General features: G+C 42.2%; 2 protein-coding genes across 2 annotated transcripts in view; one reads left to right on the plus strand and one right to left on the minus strand.

Moving 5' to 3' along the window:
• The window catches only part of MOB3B (MOB kinase activator 3B), a 176016-nt gene extending 162858 nt beyond the window's left edge, over positions 1 to 13158 (minus strand). The window contains exon 1 of the mRNA XM_012764390.2: positions 12895 to 13158. The gene's annotated coding sequence lies outside the window, so the exon portion shown is untranslated. The remainder of the gene's footprint in view (positions 1 to 12894) is intronic.
• Positions 5120 to 8304, plus strand: IFNK (interferon kappa). Its single transcript, XM_020289596.2, has 2 exons — positions 5120 to 5182; positions 7669 to 8304. The coding sequence occupies exons 1-2, from the start codon at positions 5120 to 5122 to the stop codon at positions 8302 to 8304; spliced, it is 699 nt and encodes a 232-aa protein (XP_020145185.2).
• Positions 13159 to 26226: the final 13068 nt, after the last annotated feature.

Consider the following 26226-nt stretch of genomic DNA (forward strand, 5'->3'; position numbering starts at 1 on the left):
CAACCCTAGGAAACTAATATGTCCCCCAACTCCTATAGCCCCACCCAGAAGAAGTAAAGTAACTAAGCCAACTTTCAGTCCAGTTGACATCTGCCAAGGACTCCACAGACACATGCCTGGCAATAAGATGTGTTTCGTGGGAGGCATATAAAGAATAGCCCAAAGAGTTTGACCTTAGCCTTTAATGAATTAATTCCCCACTCTGAGCTTCACATATCACATCAGTAAGATGACCTTAGGTCTCGATCAACAGTGGCAAAGGGAGCTTAGTTTGGAAGGGCTGCATTAGAGTGTTGTGTTGAGGGGAATTCTGTGGAGTCATCTGGGCAAAGAGACAGAGACAGATCAAACAATCAGAATACTCCATCTTTATCCTTCTCATGCCTCTCTGACCATCCTCTTCAGTTTCCTTTTCTGCTCCCCACTCTTTAAACACAAGAGATTCTTAGGGTTCTGGCACTGGCCCATTTCTTTTCATACCCTATAAATTCTCCCTAGACAGATCCATTGATTCTTATGGTCTTAGCACCTATAGCTTTTGCTGATACTTTCAAATCTATCTCTCCCATCTGCATTCATCTCCTGCTTGGTCTAGACCCATATATCCAACTACTGGATAGACATCTCTACTTGCCTAACCCATTGACAATCCAAAGAAACTTGTCTATAACAGAACTCACCAGTTGCTCCCCTAAATCTGCTCCTCCTCCTACCTGTTCTCCCTCAGTTAGTGGCACAAACATATACCCAGCTAGAAAATTGAGCTTATCCCTAGTCTATTTTCTCTTTCCCACCCCCTCCCTCTCCAAATTAATTGTTAAGACTTGCCAATCTTACCTCCTAAGTAATTCTCTTCTTCTTCATACCTGCTGTCACTGTCCTAATTCAAACTCTTATCAGCTATTGCCTTTGAAGGCTCAGCTTAGGTGTCACTACCTCCAGGAACCTACATTTGTCTTGTCTGCCCTTGTCTTCTTGGACTTTAGCATTGTGTCTAACACAGTAGGCAACAGATGATGATGATGACAATTATCATTTATTAACCACATATTATGTATGGGGCACTGTTCTCAGCATTTTACATTTCCACAATCACCCTTTGGGGTAGGTATTCTTATTATCCTTATTTACAGATAAAGCACAGAAACTTAGATTTGCTCACAGTTACACCGTTCTTTTAAGATGTAAAGTTGTTGAACCGATCTGATATTCAACTTAAATTAAAATATACTTATAAGGTAAAATACTGGAACACATATCTATTCACTCAATAAATATTTAAAGAGTGTATGCTATGTGTTAAGCACTAGGGACACAACGGAGAACAAAGAAAACAAACAAGTAAGTAAATACATAAATAAACTAATTTCAGACATAGGGGAAAGTCTAGCTTCTCTCAGGAAACGCATTCAGTCACTTCTCAGGCCACCTGGAGGAAAGGGTATTGTCAGGAAGAAAGGAGACCCCTCCCCACTCTCCCTGGCTCTAGTAGATTATTCCCAAACACAACTCCCCTCCCCCAGACATTGCTCAGATACTAAGGAAATCCTACAACTTGCAGCATATGAGTCTTTTGCCAGCCTAAGAAAAGCTCACTTAAATTTTTCCATAATAGTGCCTTCCTTTATTCTTCATAAATGCCAGGAAACCTTATGACTACATGCAAGCTGATAGTAATTAAAAGAAGACACTGCCCTCTTCTTTGCAACACCAACTCCTTTTAAAGTACTTATCCAAGACAAGAGGACATTTCTGTCCATCACCCACTCCACTCTTGTTTCTTCCTAACTACAGATACTCTTGGATGTAGTCTGGGAAGAAATCCACATCTACTCAGTGGGTAAAGGGGGGAAGGCTTATTCAGGTAGTGACATCCATCTTGCACCCCTGCCATTTGAAATTCTTACTACCACCCCAGAAGCAAAAGTTCCTTTAGGGCTCAAAAGGACACAGGGATACCAACAGAGAAATGAGGATGTGGATGGAGGCTGTCCTGGCAATCCTAAAACACAGAGTAGGTTTCACTGAGGGTGCATATTTATTTACTTAAATACTTATCTCACTCTGTTACCTTTCTTTTTGTCAGGGATCATTTTCTTTCTAAGAGCTCAAATTATTCTTGTGTAGGAAGTTACCATATATATAATCTTCAGCTGGGCTACAAAAGAGAACTGGGTATTAGTCTGTTCAGAGAGCCTCTCTAAAAGTGGTATGATAAAATGACAGCTATGTGGAGGAACTCATACAAAGAAGTGGCAATGTGGTGGTGGTGGGGGAATGGTCTAGAGCCTTGCAGCAGTTTTGCTACACAGGATAATATTCAATCAGACTTGAGAACCATAAGAAATCACATGGCAGTTTTTGATTCAATAAACATTTACTGTCTCTGTGTAAGAGGTGCCATGGATACAAAACCAAATAAGACACATTTCTAATCTGGAGGGGAAAACAGATGAATCAACCAAACAATGCAAAACTGCAACAACACTAGAGTACAGGTACAACAGCGTTCATGATCTAACCAGCCTTGGGGTATCCCAAAGACAAAAACATCAGCAGTAGTAGAGGACATTAAGTGGACACTTGAGTTGCCATCTACCATTCTGTGAACTCAATTTTCCCCAGCACCTGACTTTGTCCTTCTCATATTCCTATACAGAAAGAACTAAACCTCCAAATAACTTCCCTGTCATTGACACATGGCTTCATTACCTTTTCAGTTATCCAGCAAATAATCATTGAGCACCTACTATGTGCCAGGTGCTGTGATAGACTGGATATATCATAAGCCAAGTCTAGTGAGCCATCTATCCTGGGCCTCGTATCCATAAAGGGCTTATCATGTAGATTTTTTAATATTACCCCCAAATTATATTGTATATACAGTCACAGAGATACGCTTATAGGATTCAGCTTCAAAACATATCACAATTTTTACAATCCTGTTTTGGCCACTCAAAAAATACATACGTGGCCAGGCTCAAGGTCAGGAGTTCAAAACCAGCCTGAGCAAGAGCGAGACCCCGTCTCTACTATAAATAGAAAGAAACTAATTGGCCAACTGATATATATATAAAAAAAATTAGCCGGGCATGGTGGCACATGCCTGTAGTCCCAGCTACTCGGGAGGCTGAGACAGAAGGATCGCTCGAGCCCAGGAGTTTGAGGTTGCTGTGAGCTAGGCTGACGCCACGGCACTCACACTAGCCTGGGCAACAAAGCGAGACTCTGTCTCAAAAAAAAAAAAAAATACATACGCAAGTCCTTCTACCCACACCCATGAAAGTGATCCGGGTCTCTCTCAATCTCTGTGGGTCTTGTCAGGCATTTAAGAGAAAGTTGCAAACAAGCCAGTTGTTGCACCTGCCCTCAGAGAACGTACTGCTTGGTGGGGAGAAATATATCAAACAAGGACACATACCAACTAGTAAGTGTAGTTTACCTCAGGGAAGGAGAGGGGCATGACATGAGGGTGAGCTGTCAGGCAAACCTTTCATTTTCCCTGAAGTGCTTGAATTTTCACGATATTTATATATCCATGCATTCCTGTGTAGTCATTATCAGTTTCTACATCAGGTACATCATTAAGATAAGAAGAGCTAAGAAAGGGACCAGAGGACCATGCTGGCCCCAATGCAGAGACAGTGAGAATGAGTGAAACACCAAGTTGCCAGAGCTGGCGGTGTTGTTCTGGCACTAAAATAGCTGCACGCAGTGTTGTGGTGACCTGTGGGAAGTACTGCCAGGTTTGAATGCAAGTCTTCCCACCCTGGGCTCTCTGCTGGCCCAATCAGCTTTTGACCCCACAAATGAAACGGCTTATCTTCATGCACTGAGTAACATGGATGATCAACATGTGACTCTCAGCGTGGTTTGAAACTTGCCTTTTCATGGAGACCAATAAATCTCACCAGCAGATGCCAAATGCCCCTCAGCTGAATCACAGCTATCTTGTCTAGACTGAAATGTCTCATCTTCAGTCTGTCAAACAAATTGTGCCTTGCCCATTCCTGTTAATCTTATAATCCACATGGACTCGACACAGTTCCATGAACAACAGAGCAGTCCCTACTAATCAATTTCCCTCTGAGGAAAGCCTGACCACACATAAACGATCCCGGAACATGGGAGGGAAGTAAGAGCAGACATCATGGAAACAACATAGCACATCAATGCATATCCCATTAGTGACACACGAGGCTTTGTGACAAACAAATTGAGGGATAAAAATGTTTCTTTACACTGCCATTCTTTTCAATTTTCTGATTAAATTTTGAGATAATCCAGATGGCATGGCTTTTACAGAACAGAGGTATGACCAATCACTGATCACTTCTAATTAGAGCAATTGCGTGTGAGTGTATGTGTGTGTGTGTGTGTGTGTGTGTGTGTATGCTTATGTACTATTTTGCCTTAGTATGGCAGGTGCCCTCTTGGGAGTGTGTGCTGTTGTTAGGGATATATGAGCAAGGAAAGCCAGCATGGAGAATGCCATCAAATGCAACTCTGCAGGAGCAGGAGAGGTAGCAGAGGAAAGGTTTCCTGCAGAGCGTGTCATGTCTGAGCTCTGTTCCGAGAGGTCAGTGGGAGATTGCATAGTATTAATAGATAGGGTTGCCAGATAAAATAAAGACACCCAGTTAAATGTGAATTTCACACAAACAATGAGTGACTTTTTAGTGTAGGAATGTCCCAAATATTGCATGGGTATTATATATTTTTATTTACTAAGTCAGGCAATCCTAATGGTAGGAGAAGGGCAACCATGAGTGCCAACCATCTTTTCTTTTTTGTCATGAATATTGTCAACATCAGCATCAATGAACATTTACAGAACATGGGGAATGAGGTCCATACTATAGGGGAGCCCTAAGAATTACTCCTCCTACCTAGAACACTCAGAATACACCTGCTTCTTTAACCACAGGGCTCCTTGAAATCGTGCACTACACCTTATTCCTCCTTCTTCAAGACCTAGGCCAGTGACTAGCATCTGGTAAATGCTGAAAATACATTTTTGAATAAATGAGAATATGACATAGAATAATAGTAAAGGGAGGAAATTTGGAGTCAGAGGGCTAAAATGACAAAACCATGCACAGCAGAAAATAACTTCAAGATGGTTGACAATAGCCAGATCTGCCGCTTCTTCCAATACCTGTATGCAGAACTTCTTATCATAGTAAGGCTGCTGAACAATCTCTTAGCTTGGTTAGCACTGCTGAACTGTCTCAGACTAGTGCAAAGTTTACTAAGCACCACAGGCAAGTTGCAGGGAGGTGGCAGAGTATACTAAATTTAGAGATCAACACTCATGCAATTATCTATTAAAAAAAATCCATAGTTAAGGAGGAAAGGCATTGTAAAAGCAAAAGCAGAACAAGCAGTTATAATTGGAATAGTTCAAAAAGTTTTAGGCAGAAGTTATGTGAAGTATGTAAAAAGGAATGGCCCTCAGAGATGCTTTGCACTTTATAGACTCTGCATGTGTATAATCATAACTATTGCATATAAACGTATTTTTTTAACTGAAAGCCTACAAGAATAGTACTCTCCCACACATTCGTTATTCATATTGACTTACTGGAACTGAACCTTTAGGAAATTTACATTTCCTTTTGAAATACTCTAGAATAGAAATGTTTAAGTAAATAAAGTACTACTGAGCCCATCTCAGATATATAATGTTTCTTTTTTAAAGTATCTTCTTTTAAAAATAGTTTTGCCTTATTAAATAAATACTTTCTGTACAAAGAAAACTTTAAAAATCTAGGTCAGTAAAAATACAAAAATGAAAACTACTCATTGTTCTTCCAGTCAGATGACTCAAAATGTTTAGCATATATACTTCAAGATATTTTTCTGTACATATATGCATGTCTATATTTAACAAAAATGGTATCAGATTCTCTATAGTACCATGTAAGCTTGTTTTTAAGCTACAAAGTATATCTATCCAAGTGACCAAATACATTCCCACATATAATTTTTAGTGCTTGCTAAAGTTTTCTACTGATGGCTTACTTAACCAGGTACCTATTGCTGAACATTTAAATTATTTTCCATTTTTCTGTGACGAACTTCCATAGAGCTAAATTTTTAAGGACATCACCATTATTTCTTGGAAATAAATTCCTAGAGGGAGAATTGCTGAGTCAAAGATTATGCACATTTGTAAGGTTTCTGATCTATATCATCATTTTTCTTTCTAGGAAGGTTATATCAATCTACAATCCCATATAAAATACAATATTTTTCAAAGTTAGTCGCCCCAAGAATCTGTCTGTGAAATCAGAATGTATACAGATAGAGCACATAGAGTAATACATAATACATATAAGTTTTCTTTTCATAGGAAACCTAGCCAATTGATTTAGACAAGAACTTTTTAAGTCAAATTTTCAAAATCTGCTATATTTGTGGAACTATGGCTTCTTACCATTCTCAAATGACTTTATTGAAAATGAATGCATTTCTTTTCTACTATGGTAAAATAAACTAGCCCTGTGTAATGACATACCATTTTACTTTACTGGAGAAAGGAATCCATTTGCCTTGACCATAACCAGATTATTTGGTCAAACAAAACAAAAACCACAAATGGTGGATAGCCATCATTACCACAGTAACATCGGTCCAGGTGTGAATTAGCTCGGCTAAAATAGGTGACCTCCTACTCATATATGTCCTCAGTGAAAAATACAGGAACAAACGAAAGCCTTTACAGAGTCCAGAACGACCTGGCAAGAAGGAATGATAACCAAGCAAAAGTTTTATAATAGTGTCTACACTACATCTAAAAAAAAAAAAAAGAAAAGAAAGAAAATGTATGATATTATAAGAGAGAAGCTTATGAAGCAGAAGAACATTCTCAAATATACAACCCCCTAGAGGGCTTCTAAGAACCCCATCAGGGGCATAGGAAATGCTCACCAGAGATGGATTTCACTAAAGGAAAGGACAGTTGGAGAATATCAACATTCTCTAATGGCAACAGAACACCAAACGGGGGTAGTTTTCTACTTGGTAAGTGCCATGCTAAGTTGACCAACTCTGTTCTTCATCTTTTATGAGGTCCAGGAAAATCAAACAAAAAGAGGAAATTTCCACATATAGAAGCTTAGTTTAACAAGATCAGAAAAACATAAACTATATTAAGCTCTGGTGACCAAGCAATCAAATAATCACAGTCATCTGGTCAATGTCTATGATTAACTCAATGAGAAAGGAGGTTTGGCTATAGATAGGAACAGGTACCAAAAAAAAAAAAAAGAAAAAAATTCATGAAGGATTACTCTCTCCTGTGTAATAGAATTGGGTGACTATGTATATAGAGTCACAGCTTTCAGCTTTCTGGAATACCCGCCATCAATCTTGTTATGATGATTCTTTAGTGACGAGATGGATTATCCAGACATCTAAGGTAATGCAATGGTAATGCTTTGCTCACTTTTCTCAAAACAAATAAAAACAAGATAGCACTTCTAAAGTCAGTGTAGTCACCCAAAGCCAAAAAGCCTCAGAGGCAAAGGAAAGGGGCCGCAACCCTGAGAACTGTAAAACAACCAATGAGAAAACTCCTCCTGCTGACGATATTCAGGTATATAAAGGCACATGAAGGAGTACTGAAAACATCACTGTGGATGTTGGGTCTTGTGAATTTTTTAGCTCGAAAAAAAAAAAAAATCACGCCCAAAGCCTGACATGATTCAAAAGTGTTTGTGGCGAGCACTCCTCGTGGGTCTTTGCATTACTGGCATCCTCTGTCTCAACTGTAACTTGCTGAATGTTCACCTGAGGAGAGTCACCTGGCAAAATCTGAGACTTCTGAGCAGTATGAGCAATTCATTTCCTGAGGAATGTCTACGAGAAAACAAAGCTTTTGAGTTGCCCCAAGAGATTCTATCACACACCCAGTCTCTGCAAGGGGACCTCAAGGAGGCCTTCTATGAAATGTCCATACAGGCCTTCAACATCTTCAGTCGATACATTTTTGAATCCACTTGGAAACAGAAACACCTGAAAGAAATCCAAATACGACTTCATCAGCAGGCGGAGTACCTCAAACAATGCTTGGAGGAAGAAGAGAATGAAAACGAAGACATAAAAGAAGATGAGATGAAACACCCAGGAGCTAGGGTCCCCCAGGTGAACATCCTAGAACTCTGGAGATATTTCAACAGGATAGTCAATTTCCTGAAAGAAAAGAAATACAGTCACTGTGCCTGGGAGATTGTACAAGTAGAAATGAGAAGATGTCTCTACTTCCTTCACAAATTCACAGCACTACTCAGGAGAAAATAAGGTATATTTTTAGAATTAAAATTCTATTCCCCTCCAAAATCTCCTTTGTCCTTTTCCTCCTCCTTTGCCTTCTTTTTAAGGATTGTTGTGCTATCCTGTAAGCTTGCGTCTGTTGGATTGGTGGTGGTTTATGTAATGTCTGCTGTCTCTGAAGGTTGGCCTTGGAACATGAGTCACATGCCCCTCTCTAAGGAGAAGCAAGGCCAACCCTCCCCTGGTGACCAAGATTCTTGTTAGAAAGTCCTTAAGACAGGTTTAAAGGAGTGAGATTCCCTCTCCATCTTCTACTCTCTTCCTCTTCCCTTTGGCCATTTTGAACTAGCTTTGCTCTACCACCTTTGAACTTCACCAAGATAATGACTAGAGGATATGGAGCAGAGAATGTTGCAAAATGTTAACATTTCAATGACTTAACCCTCTTGCTGCCAAGAGTGTTTATTCTATGAAAGTTCAGCACATTAAAAGAGCTTATACAAGCTCCCAAGAGTCAATACTCTTCCTTTCCCCTCTCCTGCCCAGAGAAAAAGGTTGACATTTCTGGCCCATTTGCTTCTCAGCTTGGTTTGTTTGAAATGATGCTGTTTGTAGAATGGTATTTCATTACTTTAAGAGTGAAGATCCATAATGAAGTGGGCTGGATGGTTGAATTAGAAGACCATTAAGCTGTCATTTCACTTTTGAGAGCCAATGATTCTAATGCAGAGCACTCTTTATTCCTGATGTATACTGTTTAATTCCTATATCAGAAAGCATGGAAAATGCTGCAGAAAAGTAGTTCAGTATCTGTCATTCATTGCTTTTCACGTGCGTGAAATGAAATGCCTAGAGTCATAATATGGAAAAATTTTACAATAGATTTTCGTAGTTAGAAGACTTTATTTTCTGTTAGTTAATTAAACTAGCCATTCTAATAATATATGATACTTTAATATCTTTTATCTTTTTACAAGTTATTTTATACTCAGATTAACTAGATTGTTTACTTTTCTTATATGGCCCTTCATCTGTATTAATTCACCACCTAGCTAAAATGAATTTTCTCTTCCTCTTCCTCCTCTACCCAATTTCAGATTCACGTATCTTCAAGCAAGAATTAACAGAGATTGTGGCTACACAAATGCACAAAAGAGGGTGAAATGTACCTTCAGTTCTTGGGAGACCTCTCCTGCTAATGCTTTAGAGGGCATGCTGCCAAGCTATTCAGACTCTAGGTTGTTCCGAGTGCAAGGTTCAAATGGTAACTGTCAAAGCAAGACAATCTTATGATAAAAGTGAGGCAAATTTCCATCAAAAAGTTAGAAGAAATGTTTAAAAGAACAAGAACAAATTGTGGATCATGGTATACGGGTTATCAGCAGAAGTATCAGAAAATACAATGAGTTAGTGTAATCCATTTAGTAAAAACAACTATCAACAGAGTTGTTCCAAATGAAAAAAAAGCACTACAAGCTGTGAAAGAGCCAGGACATGCAAGCTACTAAGTGAAGATATACACTTGCTATTTTCCATGAATTTCTCCAATAATGCCTCTGCCTGGTCTCCCTAATAACTTTACTGGAATTATGTCAATTATTTAGTCATTCATGGTTGCAGTCCTGCTAAGTGTTTGCTATGTAGAAGGGAAGAAAAAGGCCAAGAAAGCTGAGTATTTCCAGGCAATACAGATTGTTTGATTGTGCAGCAGGGTAGAAGTCAGAACAATATGTTTTTATAAAGAGCACATCTAATCAAAAGGAAACACTGAAAAATACGCAAAGACACAGACTGACATCATCATGAAGGAAGAAATGCAGACAGTAGGAAAATATCTAATCTAACTTGATTTAAAAAACCCAATATAAGACAAGATACTCCCATCAATATCGCAGAAATGAAAGAGAATGATAATATAGAATGTCATTGAGGAGTAAAGTATAGGAAACAAATCTCCTTGTATATTGGTGGGAGAGGGTAAGCTGGCAGACATTTCCTACAGGACAACACAGCAATCTTAAATATCCTAAAGAGTGCATCCACCCCTTTGACTTAGCGATCATCCAGAAGTTTATTCCAAGGAAATAATTAGATGAGATTGTTCATGGGAACCTTGTTTATAACAGCCTCTTCTCTTTCTTTTTTCCTTTTTTTTTTTTTTTTTTTTTCATTTTCACCTGTCTGTATTTTCTGTTTTTCCTACAATGATATTTTGGGGAAGAATTTCTTTTTAGTTCTAAAATTAAAGAAACCAAACAAGCTTATCTTGCCCTACAATTACCCTGTTGTTGTCCTTTTACTTCATTGATGATGACTTTGGGTACTTCTTGAGCAACTCCTATCCTTTTTGTTGCTGCTTCTCTGCTTCTGCTACATTTCAGAGGAATCTTTGTTGGAGATCATTTTCATAATGAAATGTTTATAAAGTACCTTCCAGTTGTTCAAAGATGTTACTTTTTTTCTTTTATTGGTCCCACTGGTAATATCCAGAAATCACTGGAGAAAGTGCTTTGTGTGTCACATTCCTGACTTGGCAGTCTCATTTCTTTTTTGTTAAATGGAAACTCAAAAGTTCTGTTAACTTGGCAACGGGAAAACTCCTAGAACTGTGCAGAGGCAAGCACACAGTTTCCACTTAAAATGTGTGAATGGGCCCATAGGTCACAGGTGTTCCTAAATAAGCCTCCTACCTTCCCGGGGTTGGGGAGAGATCAAAAGCAGGAAAATAAAAAGAGTATAATTGAGTCTCCCTGGAAGAGGCACTGATTGGGCTTCTCACAGAAAAAGCTGGCAACACCAGGTCAACTCAAGGCTACGAGGAAATAGAGCAATAGGTCCCAACAGGTGCACAGACTGGGCCTGCCCTCACTGTTAAGAGGCCACTATGAGCACCACCTGGGGACTCTGCCTTCTCCGAGTGGCTACTTTGCTTTTGCTCCAGTTCTTTAATAAATAATCTACAGTACACTCACTAAGAATGAACACGATGTGTACGCATCTAACCTGTGCAGGGAAACAGGCCACCTATAATCTAACAGGCACACCCACAGGGGAACTCAGGGTCATCCTAAGCCACCTGTTCACTGAGACGTGGAAGCAGGAACATTGCTCTGGCCGCGCGTGCGTGCGTTGCAACCCTCTAGTCCTCTTTTTTCTACGATGCAGAAAAAGAACTTGGGATTTAAACTTGGAGTCCTACGCAAAGCCAGAACTCCACGTTCACCCCCTAGTGAGCCACCACACCACCATTTCCAGGCAACGTCTTGAGGTTTCCTAGGTTATTTGCATCTCCATTCTGCGAATTTCTGGCCTGCCCTCCCGCCCCCAGAGACTCGCAGAGACCCCAGAACCTCAGCTTTCTGCCTACTAGGGGTGCCCTGACCGCCTCCCACTGCCCAGGCAGCGGACCAGCCACAATGCCTTTAGCTAGAGATTGAAATCCTCCGGAACCAACCGCAGGACACTGTGGATTGGGGCGGAACCTTGCTTCCACTCTCTCGAAAGCAGCACCCTTCCCCGATTTTTGCCCTTTGTGGCGCGCCTGGGATCAGATCTGAGAAATGCGCCCTGGGCCACAGGCAGCCGCGGAGGCGGGGAAGGCACAACTTTCCCTCCGCCCTCTAACCACAAGGCCCGGGTGGGGCGGCCTCGCTGGGGTCGGGCTCCTCTCCTTCCCCAGCTGGGATCCCCTACTGGAGCTGGCCCAGAGGCTGGAGTAGGGGGTGGGGGGACAGCGAGAGGGGCTTCCTTCTCTCCCCAAGCCCCGCCAGATGTTGGAAAGGCAAACAATAGGGGAAACGCGGAGAAACAAAAGGCCATTCGCCACGATCTCAGTCGGCTGTGCTGCGAGGTCCCTGTGGGGAGGGCGTATGGGAGAGTCAGAAAGGGAGTGGGGGGAGATCCCGAGGGGTTTAGGGTCTCTGGTACAAGCCAGGCGCCAGGCGTCAGTTCTTTACCCTCCAGAGAGGAGTCCAAAGGTGGGGAGGGGCAATCAAAGAAAAGTTGCAGGGTTTCCACCTTCTTCCCCAATGCAGGGAAAGGGAAGGGCTGGGATTCCAGATGTTTGACAGTTGTTGGCCCAAGAGTTCTGCAGGATTTGTGTCCTTTGTACACTCCCTACCTCCACGGAGCAGGAACAGCCCGGGGCGACCTGACTGTGCGGAGTTCCCCTGCGCAGCCCCAAGCCGAGTCTCCTCCCTCTGGATCCAGACGCCCCAGCGTGGTCCCCCTGCCCCGGGCGCACTTCTGCAAAAGTTTGTCTTCCCGCCACCCGCAGCCCAGCACGCACCCTGCAGGCACCCGCGATTCGGGATGGGTTCGGGGACAGACCTGCACTCCGAAGGAAGGAGGATTTTATTGATTTATATCTTTTAAAATCAAGGCCACGGATCCTGGGGTGGGAAGCGGATCCTTGCTCCTGCCGCGAAGTGCGCACGCGGAGCCGGCCAGAAGCCAGGGCGCCGGCAGCGGTCTGAAGCGGACTGCAGCCCCGGAAGCCCGCAGCCGGCCGGCGGGGGAGCGGGTCCGCACCTCCCGCGCCCTGTTGCACCCGTCCCCAGGTGCTCCCTGCACCCCTGCCCTTGGGGCGCTGCCTTCCCTCGCTTGCTCTTCACTCACCGTGGGGTTATTTCCTTCAGCCCAGGGCCCCGTCGGCTCCCTTCGCCGGGTCAGCTGCAGTCAGAGCGAGAGAAAAGGGGTGAGCTCGGGGCAGGTGGGGCGACGCTTGCCGATCCACGCGAGGGGCTCTCCGGCCAGCGCGCGCGGTCCCAGCGAGCCAGGGACGGGCGGGCGCCGGGCTCCAGCTGCAGCCGCCGCCGCTCCAAAGCAGCCCCCACATGCGCCCAGCGCGCCGCGCAGCCCGCCGGGCTCGACTGTCGCGCGGGGGCGCCGGGCGGGGACCCCTGGCGGCCGCCTGTGGGATGGCAGCTCCGTGGGGGAGAGAAGTCAGGTCGCCTTTAGGATCATCTTCCCTCGGGAAAGAAACGGGACACGCACAGTCTACCCGGGCCCCCAAGCTTTTGGAAGAGACACTGACCCTCTGGGGGGCCAGGGCTGCAAGGAAGATGTCGGATCAGAAAGGGTGTGTTCTGGATCCACAACGGCCACTGCCAAGGCACCTATAGGGGGGTAAATGCCTTACCTTCTCCAGGATTTTCTAATCTTTGAAAAATGCCATAGTCTGCCCGACACAGAGTAGAGCATTAATCATTGGAAAATACTTTGAGATTCTAGCGGATTTACTAGAACAAGCAGGGAATAATGAATAAACAAGGACTTCAAGCCCAACCCACAGCCTGCCACTTTCTACTTGCCTGATCTCGGTCTACCCAAAACCTTTAAGCCTCAGTGTTCTGTAAATTGCAGGGAGCAATATCTACCTTACAGAGTTGTTGTTAAGGGTAAACAAATATAGACACTATTCTTAGTTTATACTAAGAGTCATCAAATATGAGCTTCCTGACTTCCCGAGAAAAAGGATTGGGTTTTCCACATCTTTCTAGTCCCCATATGACAGCATGTTAATGTATATTGATTGAGGAGTAGCAGATGACTAAGTACTGCATTTTACAATTATTACTACACACTTTAAAGAGGTATGGAAATATATTGAGTAGAAATTAGGATATATGGAGGAAACATCCCCCTCCCAATAGAGGCTCCCACAGCTATTTTGGTTGTTTGTTTGTTTCCCAATATCAAGTCATCTCTGGGTGAGGGGACTGCCAGATACAAAAACAAAACCACTAAGCAATATTTCTATTCATCACTGAAGAATACAACCTTATTTCCAAACTGCACCAATGTTTAGACATGCCAACCCAGTTCACTCCATTTAAAGCTTCTTTTGTCGTTTTCACCTCTTGGCAATCAGAGAGCTCTTCCTCATCCAGAAGAATTAGGATGGAAGTGTCTCTTAATTATACCAGTTTACCTTTACTAGTCTTCTTTCACTCACTCGTCCCTAATTAGGAAAAGTCTGTTGTCTGCCTAGGAATTCTGATTATGTGATCTTTTCTTTCCCATCTCAGAAACTAAAGCAGGACACTGAGATCCAACTTCTACCCTTGGAGATAGGGCTCACCCATGAGGATGCACATGAGCAGATCATGGCAGGGCTAAGAGGACATTTAATTCTAACCAACAAATGTTAATGGAACTGTCTCTGCCTCTTTCCTTGGGTTTCAGCCTTGCCCATCCTCTTAGTAGCTCCTTCCCTGGGGAGGAGTGGTAAATCTGGTGATTGGGAGGGAGCCTTTGGTATATCCTGGATAACTTTCACCAGGGAATAGAGTCACCTACTCTGATCCAGCTTCTCTGCCTGTGACCAGGTGGCTGGAGGATGTCTTAACCTTCAGAATCTTCTCTGAAGGGTGAATATTCTGATGCAAGCCGCCGCCCCCCCCCTCCTCCTGGGCTACCTCTCATTCTCCAACCCAGCTTTATCAGAGCCCTGCATAGGTGTTATACAGCAAATTTGACTTCATCATGAATGGAGCAAGGTACTGTTTCTTACTGGCTGTTGTTCCTAACATGCATGCTTTTTGCCTCTTTAGAAAAGAAATCTCAAGGCAAAGAATGGAGGAAGGGGAAGATTTAGGCACCCCAAATTCACCGAAACTGAACCAATCCTCTTCGTCAAACTCACTCCCACTGCCACCTCAGTTGCTCAAGCTCCACACCGTGGAATCATCTTAGACTTTTCTCCTTTTATATTCCATCTCTGACCTCTCAGCAAATCTTACTGCCTTTAAAAGATATCCAAAAGCAGATCTCTTTCCATGCCCCACCTCCTCCAACCCCAGTTACTACCTTGGTCTACGCCACAGATACCTTTAGCTTGAATTACTGCAATGGCCTCTTACCTGGTCTCCCTGCCTCAACCCTGCCCCTTGTGGTCTATTCTCAATAAGCAGCCAGTTTAATTCTGTTAAAACGCATGTCACATCATGTCACTCAAAATCCTCCTTTGACTTATCTTAGAGTAAAACCAAGCACAAACTGGCATCCTTTTATTTCTGATCTCATCTCCTACTATTCCTTCCATCACAAATGCCTCTCTATCCACGATGCCTTCCTTGGTTCCCAGAAATGCCAGGGGAGCTCCTACCACACAGCCTTGATACTTGCTGTGCCTTCTGCCAGGAACAGTCTTTCTGATCACTCAGATACTTTGTGGCTTGCTACCTCACTTCCTTCAGCTCTTTGCTCAAAAATCACCAGATATCTCCCTTTTCAACCCCATTTAAAATTACAACCATCCTCTCCTTCTGACATTCCCTACCCACATTTCTTGCTCCAATTTTCTCATTAGAATTTATTGTCATCTGACATACTGTATATTTTATGTATTTTGTTTACTGCCTATATTAGTTTTCTATGGCTACAAATTACCATAAACTCAGTGGCTTAATACAATACAAATTTATTATCTTACAGTTCTGGAGGTTAGAAGTCAGGCACAGGTCTCATTGGGCTAAAATCAAGGTGTTAGCAGGGCTGCATTCCTTTCTAAAGACTAGAGAAGAGAATTCATTTTCTTGTTTTTAACCACCTTCTAATGGCCACCTGTAGTTATACTGCTCTGGGCAACAGTGCTCTGAGTTCAAGGGCTACTCAAATTAAATTTGATGAGAGGCTACTCCTATTCATTTTGGCTGAATCTGATTACCCAGCATCGTTGTGCTCATGAGTATGCTAATTGTAGCTGTTACAGGCAGTTCACTAGCAGCAGACATCTTTGAGCCCTTCCTTTTGTCCCAAGTAATGAGAGTTCACACATCTGAGTGTGTACCTAATACATCTTTAACAGTAAGGCACGTTTTCTCCTTACCTGCTTTGATTTTGTTTTCAAGACCCCAAGAAGTCATAGGGCTGGAGAAATTGTCTCAGTGCTTATGGGAGCTTTTGTGATAATAAAAATTATATTAATGAACTATGGGTCTTGGAAATGAATGTGCATGGATTCCCCTAAGAATTGAAGTCATGGCAATTCAAACTAGAGCAAATTTTTATATAAAAGTGTGTGTGTGTATATATATATATATATGAATGTGTGTGTATATGTTTGTATGTGTATAAAGATATATATGTTTTAGAGATTATATATACCTTTTAAGCAATTTCAAACCAAGACAATAATCTATATATTATCTTAAAACGTATTTTCTGCTAGCATAATTCTTAACATATAATGACACTAAATGCCTACAGTCATTCCTCTGAAATCCACATTACACCAATCCCATTGTGTGGAAATAGAACGAAGGCATAGAAAGGTCAGCATTGGAGAGGTGGGAAGAACCCATATCATGGTTTAAAGCTGCATCAGTGACAGCTGAACAAGATGGTACAGTTTAGAATCATAACAGGCAGTTATACGCCTTCCGTTCTATAGGAATAGAGTAAATGTTCTTTCTCAAGTTACTTATTAAATAATTTTATTGAAAAGCGACTGTGCTCTTTCTTCCTGTGCTTCGGGACCGTTTTCATTGTTCAATGACCCAATGCTCCTTTAGGTCTTCCTACCAGTCTGTGTTTTTCCCTTCTTTAAAAATTAAATCTTTGATGAATGACTCTTCTCAAGTTATGAGCCTGATATTTTTGCTCTGGCTTAGCACCAGCCACGTGTGGTTCACTTGTGGTCTGCCGCAGTGCTTTGAATAATGGAGAGGAATTCTCTTCCCGTGAAACTGGTTGGCCTAGATATGATCCAAAAAATGTTAGTTGCCAGGAGAAGCAGAGTATAAGGTAGTCACGTTTAAAGGCACCACAGCCTGGACCCCCAAAATCAATTCCTAGAGTGAGACTTTAGCACAACTGGGAAAATCAGACCACTGGGTGCTCAATGGGTTTGGAGGTTGTGTGTGTGTGTGTGTGTGTGTGTGTGTGTATAAATGTGTGTGTATATACATACACACATTCTCAAAGCAATTACTACCGAAAGGCATAGAAAGATAGATTAGAGGCTAGTAGTGTCTCTTGGATGCTTCCAACTTGCTATAACTCCCCTTTCTCCTTTAAGTAGAAAAGTAATAAGGATCTCAAATAGACTTTCTCTATTTAGGAACACAGCCTAACCACTTTTGTGATTAATGCCCATTACAATCACCAATCAATCTGTCATTCATCCTCAATTGCCTTGTATGGCAAATAGAAAAAGTCTTTTATATCTCCTCAGCTCTCCTTGAATGTCTGTGGGAAAGAAATGAAGGAAGTAAATTTTTCTACCGTCAGATTTGAAGGTAGCTTTTGATGATCTGGGAACTTCTCCAAACCATCCCCTGCCCTCCTGGCAGAGAAAATAAACAAGATTTTCCCTTTCACATCATACTTAAGGCAAGAGACAAAAGTGAGAGCATCACTCATCCTGACCTTCTTTAGCCTCTAGCTGTTCTACCTACTCAGGACCCTATTTTCTCAAGGCTCCAATTAGGTTTGATACACTACTCAATATTAATTTCTCCTTAAGAAGCAACTTCACCATTTGGAAAGGCCCTTGGAGTGAATAATCATTGAATTTCCAAATGGCCTTGGACTAGCCTCAATTGTGATTGTGTTTCATGTTCTGTCACATGAAAGAGATTTGCCTTGGGTATTTAACAGCCCTGATGATGCCTTTTCAGAGGAACAAATCTCTCTGAAAAGATTTTTGGAAAAGTTTCCATTACATTTTTTTCCAAGCATGTTGCCTAATGCTCAACAGTCTCTGTAAAGATGAATAACTAACTTTCTTCCTTCATTCATTTTTTCCTTCCTTTTCCCCCTTTTATCCTTCCCTTTCCCTCCTTTCTCTCTTGCTCTTCCTTCGTTACCTTGTACCAAAGAGAAAAATTTGCTTCCTTCATTTCTTTCCCACAGACATTCAAGAAGAGCTGAGGAGATATAAAAGATTTTTTCTGTGTTTGCCATACAAGGTAACTGAGGATTAATGACTCATTTGTTGGTGATGGTAATGGGCACTGATCACAAAAGCAGTTAGGCTGTGTTCTCAAATAGAGAAACTCTATTTGGGATCCTTATTATTTTTCTACTTAAAGGAGAAAGGGGAGTTATAGCAAGTTGGAAGCATCCAAGAGACACTATTGGCCTCTGACCTATCTTTCTACACCTTTCTGTAGTAATTGCTTTGAGAGCACAACCTCCCAAACCCATTGAGCACATAGTGGTCTGATTTTCCCACTTGTGAAAATGCATCAAGATTTCTACTCAGTGTCTCAGAAAAACAATTCTCCTTATTTAATAAAATTGGATTACACTTTCATTCCCTTCCTGAGTCTGTTTTCCTTTGTTCTTTTCTATTTTGTCTTTTTTTTTTAGCAGATGCTAAACCAGGTTTTCATTTGAAGTTGCTCCTCACTACTGCTCCACCTATTAGCACCAGAAGCCAAAAAGAAAGCATACTGCTAAGAAGAGAGTCCTGGGGTTGGAAAGGAGCTCCATGATCCCGAGTCCCCAAGAAGCAAATAGAAGCCCAGACACACCAGTCACCAGTTTGAGGCTCGGAGCTTGTTAGTGGCAGAGCCACTGTTACAACCCAGATCTTGTGACTTTCAATACAAGAATTTTTCTTGGTTTAGAAGTTGTTTTCCATGGTTGCAGTTGGCCTGTGATTATGTTACTCTTGTGAAAAGGCCATTTTATAGGTCAGTGCTTTGGAAAGGCTGTTTTTCCTTCCTTGGGTACTGCATAGAAGTGCTTGACTTGTTCATTAAGCAATGTCCTGGACTCCTCTGATCCCCTAGCCCTTTCTCCTAGAAAACATGGCTTGCCCACAGGATACCAAGTGTTTTTCACAGGGCCCTGCTCCTGTTATATTAGATTTCTCTGTCAACCCCTCCCACTACTACATATCCATAGTGAAGGAAGAAAAGAAGACAAAGAAAAAGGAAACAAGAAGGGAAGGAAGGTGGGAGCAAGAATGGAAAGAAAGAAGTAAGGAAGGAAGAGAGCGAGAGGTATGTCGAAGATTAGCAGTGGTTCATATAGCAGTATTAATGATGAGATATGCCTTTGTTGAATTTTAGTACTTACATTGATGTCTGTTATAAAGGAGTGCTTTCAAAGCAATCTCCTTCCTTCCTCCCCAGGTCTCCCTACTCACCCCCAGGTTATATTTCACTGAATCTTTTTCCTTGATGACTAGGACTCTGGCATTATCTTTCTTTAAAAATGTATTCCTTTTGTGATGTTTGTTTGCCAACCATTCCTCTTTTATAATACCTGCAATTTCCCTGTTCCTTGTTTTATTTTTGGAAGTATACAACTACCCAAACATTCATTTCTTTCACCTTTGTCCTTTTGCCTCATAAGCAATCTAGCTGAAATTTGTTGAGCCTGACCTTAGAACTGCTGAGCTGACCCATAGAGTCTTGAATAATAATAAGTGGTTGTGGTTTTAAGTCACTAAAGTTTGGAATGATTTGTTATGCAATATTATTGTGGCAATACCTGACTAATACAGATAATGTGGTGGTCTTGATGAATGAAAGAGTGCTGGCCCATAAGTGAACACCTAATATATGGTTGCTGGACTGGAATAAACCAGCAGATAGATTAAATTAATACTCATCATAGGGTTTTGATTAAATATGGTATAGCCTAACAATGGAACATGATACAGCTATTATCATGCTACTATCAATGAGTGAAAATTCAATGAGCTGTTTAGGATATGTGTATTTGTCTGCACATACATCTGTAAAGAAAGCATATTTACAAAGCAGCATGGTATCATATGAGCTCATTTTTAATATTTAAAATATCTACATTGTATGTATTCCTAGGAAAGGATTTGGAAGTATGTACACTAAGATGCTGATGATAGTGGTTCTCTGGATGGAATCATAACAGGCAATTTTAATTTTTTTTCTATATTTCATTTGAAAATTTTCAACTTTATTTTTGTAATAATAAATAAGGTCCTAAGATATATTTTTAATGCATTCAAAACACCTGGCGTGAGCTACCCTGTTGTGACATTTTCTCCTTCTTTCCCTAAAGCACTGGCTGTTTCTCGGAGGGCACACGGGGAGAGGGCAGGCGACACAATCAGGCTTTGTTGGACACCAAATGAATGTACTGAGCGCTTCCATTGTTCCAAAACAGCTCTGTGTTTTGAAGTTCAGCAGGGGCCAAATTCAACCCTGGTTGGAAATATGTGATTGTGCTGGCATTGGCAGAAACTGCAAATAGATCCTCTCCTGACTGTGATGTGTTTGTGGAGACCTACCAAGGTTGACTCTCCCAACAACTGCGGTAGCAATGGCACACCTGCCATGACCTTTTCTGTCTGCTATCTGTATCACTGCGTCACTTGCAGCCCTCCTCCCACCTTGTCTTGGTCAAGAGTGCCTGGCCAGCAGCCCTTCCCCACCTGCTTTTTCTTCTGGCCCTAGCACCCTGCCCCAACCCATGAGGTGCCAGCAGGCTCCAGTCACTTCAAGGGCCCCCTTCCAGGCCAAAATCTAGGTACATGATCCAAACAGCACCAGCAGAGTTCTTCTCTGAGACTTTATACATAGGTCCTGAGGTTACCAAGCAAGAATGATATAAGCCAGAGATCTCTGCAGCCATCCCCTTCTCACCTCTCTCAAATATGGGTGGACTTATCTGAACTATGGGAAAAAGAATCAGCAAGAGAAGCACAGATGAGAGGGACACAAAGAGAAAGTGTCAAAGACATTGTTTAAATTCCTGCAACCAGTAGTGCCTGAAGCCAGTGCCAACCCTGTAATTCCTAGTTGCAAGTCAATGGATTCCCTTTTGCTTTAGTTTGATTGGGCTTCTGTTACTTGCCACAGTAAGAGTTCTAATTAACAACATATAGGCAGCTCAGGGACAATCTCAGAATCATTAAATGTTGAAGGACCTTTGAGACCATTCTCAGCATCTAGTGCAGCTCCAGGGACTTACAGATAGAAGATAGAGGACAAGCAAGTAACATTTCTTGAGCACCTGTTATGTGTTAGGACCTGTGCTGGGCATTTCCACCTAGACTAGCTCATCTCATCCTTCCAATGACCTTGGATAGTAGGTATTATTATCCCCAATTTAGAGACTGCAAAACTTGCCCAAGGTTCAGACAGAGCTTCTTTGGTACTCCCAATCACGACAATCTCTCTCTTTGTGTCAATCAGCCCTATAAGAAGTGAGATCAATGTTTAGGGAGTAGGGCTTGGTGCAGTAGACCTCCTTGGTGCCTTGTGTCACATCTCTTACACATCTCTGATTTCAGTGCTTTTATGAAGTGCTCGTTTCCCAAATCTCAAGCACGTATGAGCCATCATTTCACTGTCTGCTTCAAAACTGTTTCCACAGATGCAGGAGCTTGCTCAGCCCAGGGCCAGGCAGCGCCTGTGCTGCAGCAAGGGAGGGCTAGTTAGAGCCCCAGGGACAACCAATGGAAAATGAGAGCCAGTGAATAAATACTTGAGGGGGGCAATTATGGGAGGCATTCTTTACATTTCTTAGCAATCCAAGCAATATTTAGTGCCAGTTGCCTGAAATGGCCAGTTGCCAAATTTATCCATATATTGACTTTTCCTCCTCTGTGTTCTGATCGGCCTGATCTCTCACTCCTGCTTCTTGGAATCACTTCCCAAATAAACTAACTGGACTCTTGTGTTTGCCTCAGGCTCTCACTTGGGTTCCTGGTAGAATGGAAATAAAGACCATCTTGTGTATCGACTAGTAGACGAAAAGGTTATTGTTGTGAGGCGTACAAGAAAATAAGCTCGGGTTAAACCAGAGAGGGGCCCTAAAACAGAGAGAACAATTCCAAGCTAGGGAATCTATTCAGAAATATTCTCTAAGTAGAACTCTCTTTGAGAAAATATACTCAAAAGTGTGGATTAAACAGGCCCAGAAGGAATACATCAAAATATTAACCATTTTTTTCTTCTAAGTAAAATGTCAATGGAAGTTCCCCAGATCTTGCTTCCTTCTCGTGTAATCCACCAGTCTTGATCTGCCCCTGGAGAATTACAATTCTTGTCACTGAGACAGTGACATTTTTTTCTGCAACTGAAATTAGGTAGAAGATACCTAGCCATTGTTGTCCACCTGGAAGGCAGCACAGCATGTTAGTTCAGAGTATGGTGTGGACAATGAAAGGTCAAGTTCTAGTCAGCTGGGTGACTAGGTGTGTCAGTCAGGTTTTGCTACAGAAACAAACAACCTCTTGTGATGGTTAATTTTATTTGTCAATTTGACTGGGTTCCAGGATGCCCAGATAACTGGTAAAATATTCTTTCTGGGTATATCTGTGAAGATGTTTCTGGAAGAGATTAGCATTTCAATCAGTAGACTGAGTATAGAAGATCACCCCTCACCACTGTAGGAGGGCAGCATCCAATCCACCGAGGGCCCAGAGAGAACAGAAAGGCAGAGGAAGAGTGAATTTGTGCTCTCACTGGTGCTGGAACATCCATCTTCTCCTGCGTTTGTACATCAGAGGTCAGGGTTCTTGGGTCTTTGGACTCCAGGACTTATGGTACACCAGGAAGCCCACCCTTCCAACACCTCCATTCCCTTTCTCAGGACTTCACTACACCACTGGCCTCCCTGGTTCTCCAGCTCACAGACAGCAGGCTGTAAGACTTCTCAGCTTCCATAATCATGTGAGCCAATTCCCATAATACACCTCACTCTCTCTTCACGTATTATATGTGCAAAAGTTGCTAGGCATACTGGATTTTCCCCATCATAGGTGCTATTCTCTTAGGTTTCCTGTATTGTTACTACACGTCGGAAAGCAAATCCTCCTTAGGAAGCCTTGATGAAGTCTGGAAAGAACACCCACTTGGGAGTGGAAACTAGAGACTTGCTTGGGGGCTGCAATGATGCCCTCGCCTTGAATCCTGCCTGTATTCTTCCCTTGTGGAGCTAAGTAAGAGAGTCAGCCAGATTATCCACCTCAGACCTGAGACCAATGCCTTTCACTTTTCAGAGCCCCACTCCTAAAGCACTTGCTTACTCTTCTGTGTCTGTGCTAGTGTTTCCTTATCTGACTAGTTTCCACGAGTACCCTTACATTTCAAACCTTTCTGTTCATAATTGCAGTTCAGGTAAAAATGCCTGCTTTCCAATACGCTGAATGCACATTAGACATTCTTAACAGGTTAGCAGTCTAGTGTTGACGCTTTTCTTTTTTCCATTTTTCTTTTAAGAAAATTAAAACAAAAACAAACAAACAGAAAACAATAAGCTCTGATTGAACCAGAGCAAGGCCCTAAAACAGAGAGAAAAATTCCAAGCTAGGAATTCTATTTATTACATGAACTCTGTTAACAACTCTGTTGGTTCTTAGTTATTTCTCTGGAGAACCATGACTAATAATATCCCCCAAACTTAGTGGCTTAATACCGCAAAGATTCATGTCTTGCTTATGCAACATGTACATCCTAAAGGGGGTGGGGAAGGAGCTCTGCTCCAGCAGTTCTCACTGCAGGATCTAGGCTGTAGATCGGCCACTACCTGGAATGTTTGTGGTCATTGCAGCAGAGTGAGAAGGAGGCAGATGTACACTGGTTCTTTAACCCTCCATCTGAAAGCGACATTCTGCTGCTTGTTAGTGTCTCACTGGCCAAAGACAGTTGCGTGGTTGTGCCTGAGTTGCACTGGAAGGGAAAGTGCAATCCAGCTTCCAAGTAAGAAAGGAGGGGGAAAAAAAGCAGGATATTTTAAAAAGTGTCTATCCTATTTGGACAATCGTGCAACCTATGGTTCAGTGTTCCCATACGTTCTGTGGGGATATGCACTTTACCGGGTTGTTGTGTGGGTTAGATGTGAAGCTGTAAAGTACCTGGCACACAGCCATCACTCAATAAATGTTGCTAACTTGACCCTGGTCCTTTGCAAACCTGAAATATAATAGTAAGATTTGCCCCAATCTTTCCTACATCATTGAGATAAGTAATAACAAGTTCTTTAACCCTTTTCCATAAGTTACACTTTGTAGTTTTTAAAAATGATTCCTATACCTTTTTTTCTGAATTCCTCCAAGTTCTGTCCATTCTAAGACATAGATTCTAGCACAGTGCTCCTCACACAGGCAGTCTCCGACTACTTCTAAGGAATAAGAACAGACTTGTTTTGAAGGAGAGCTATACAAATATAAAATGATAATTGTATTTATTATTTATGGCAATATTATTCTAGTACTCAGAAAAACTCGGCATAAGTTCATTAGAGCAGTCCTCATTAGAAAGAACATAATATTATCATTATACCTGAAAAACTAGGACTGGGTACAAGTTATTATGATAGTGTAGGCTCAGTTGGCCAAGTATGTTATTACAGTTTCAATGGAACCATTATTGTGTCAACAGAACACATGGTGAAACCTGCAGGGGTTCTCTCTGACTTCATGAGAGTGAGTAGACTCCGTTTTTCTCTTGGGAAAGCAGGGGCCTGGAAGTATCTGAGCAAGAACCTGAGGCATAGGCTATACACCCCACACCAGCCCTCCTCTCACCACACCAGCTTCTGGTTTAGAAAGCTCGCATTTTGAGTGTCTAGTCATAAGACATTCTCATTGTCCTTGGGTTGGGTTGTGGCCGACCCCCTTGCTCCCATATGAAGGTCATTGACCCTTAGTTTTATAAGGTGTTTATTCCTGCAGAATTTGGGCCAGGGACTCTTTCTGTTCAGCAAGTGATTCAACTCATGTGGACCCTGGGGTTGTTTACATTTTCAGGAACTGCGATTGCGAAACTCTAAAGAAGTTTATTTTACGTAGCCTGGTTGCTTTTGCCAGATGAATTCATTTGCTCAAGTTATTTTTAAAATGTGCTTTTTCTTAGCTCCTTAGAGAAACTCTAGTCTCCTCTTGTTTGTGTGTGTCTAGGCCAGAAAAAAATGCCAAAGCTATTGATGGAAGCCAGGAAAAATGTCTAGCCAAAGTGGATCAAAGAAGCTTCCTAAGTTTGACCAAAAATCCTCTAATTCCCTGAATTCTGGATTAACACACTATATGGTGCTGGTTCCAGCAGCTTATAAATCCTTGATGCACCTAGAACCTCACGAAGAACAAGCACATGAATCTCAAACTGCTCCTACAGGTGTGTGTGGGAGGGGGGACCACAACTGGATATGCATCCAGAAGAAACATTCCCAGCTGCCAACTGGAACTGCCACAATCCAGCAGCAGAGAGACTGCTGGCGGCAGTCGGGTTGTGGATACACAAACCCTCTACCTCATCCAGGTCAAATGTACTGAAATGATTCATCAAGTTACCTTGCAAACATTTTATTTAGCAACTGATTTTTAAAAATAACTCTTTAGGACATGCGTTCTTATCTTTCAGGGAATCGGAGACCTCTTTGAGAATCTGAGAAAAGGCTACAGAAAACTTATGACAAAGGCTGTAGAAGAAAACCTACCATCCCCAAAAATGTAAATTTTTTTTTTTTTTTTTTGAGACAGAGTCTCGCTCTGTTGCCCAGGCTAGGGTGAGTGCCGTGGCGTCAGCCTTGCTCACAGCAACCTCAAACTCCTGGGCTCAAGCAATCCTGCTGCCTCAGCCTCCCGAGTAGCTGGGACTACAGGCATGCGCCACCATGCCCGGCTGATTTTTTCTATATATATTAGTTGGCCAATTAATCTCTTTCTATTTATAGTAGAGCCAGAGTCTCGCTCTTGCTCAGGCTGGTTTCGAACTCCTGACCTCGAGCAATCCGCCCACCTCGGCCTCCCAGAGTGCTAGGATTACAGGTGTGAGCCACCACGCCCAGCCAAAAATGTGAATTTTTGTACATGCAAACTTTTCCTTAAAATCTCAGTGGTATTATTGAGATAACACCCAAGAATTGGTGGGTTTGGGGTGGGGGTATTCCATAAATCTCCTTGCTTGAGAATTTGGGGCATCTTTAAACCTGAGATGAATGGTACGTTGATGTTAGAGGCAAGGACCCTCAAAGACCCTCAATTCCCCTATGACTCGTCCTACG

This window comes from Microcebus murinus, chromosome 12 (assembly GCF_040939455.1).
Source record: "Microcebus murinus isolate Inina chromosome 12, M.murinus_Inina_mat1.0, whole genome shotgun sequence".
NCBI lineage: Eukaryota > Metazoa > Chordata > Mammalia > Primates > Cheirogaleidae > Microcebus > Microcebus murinus.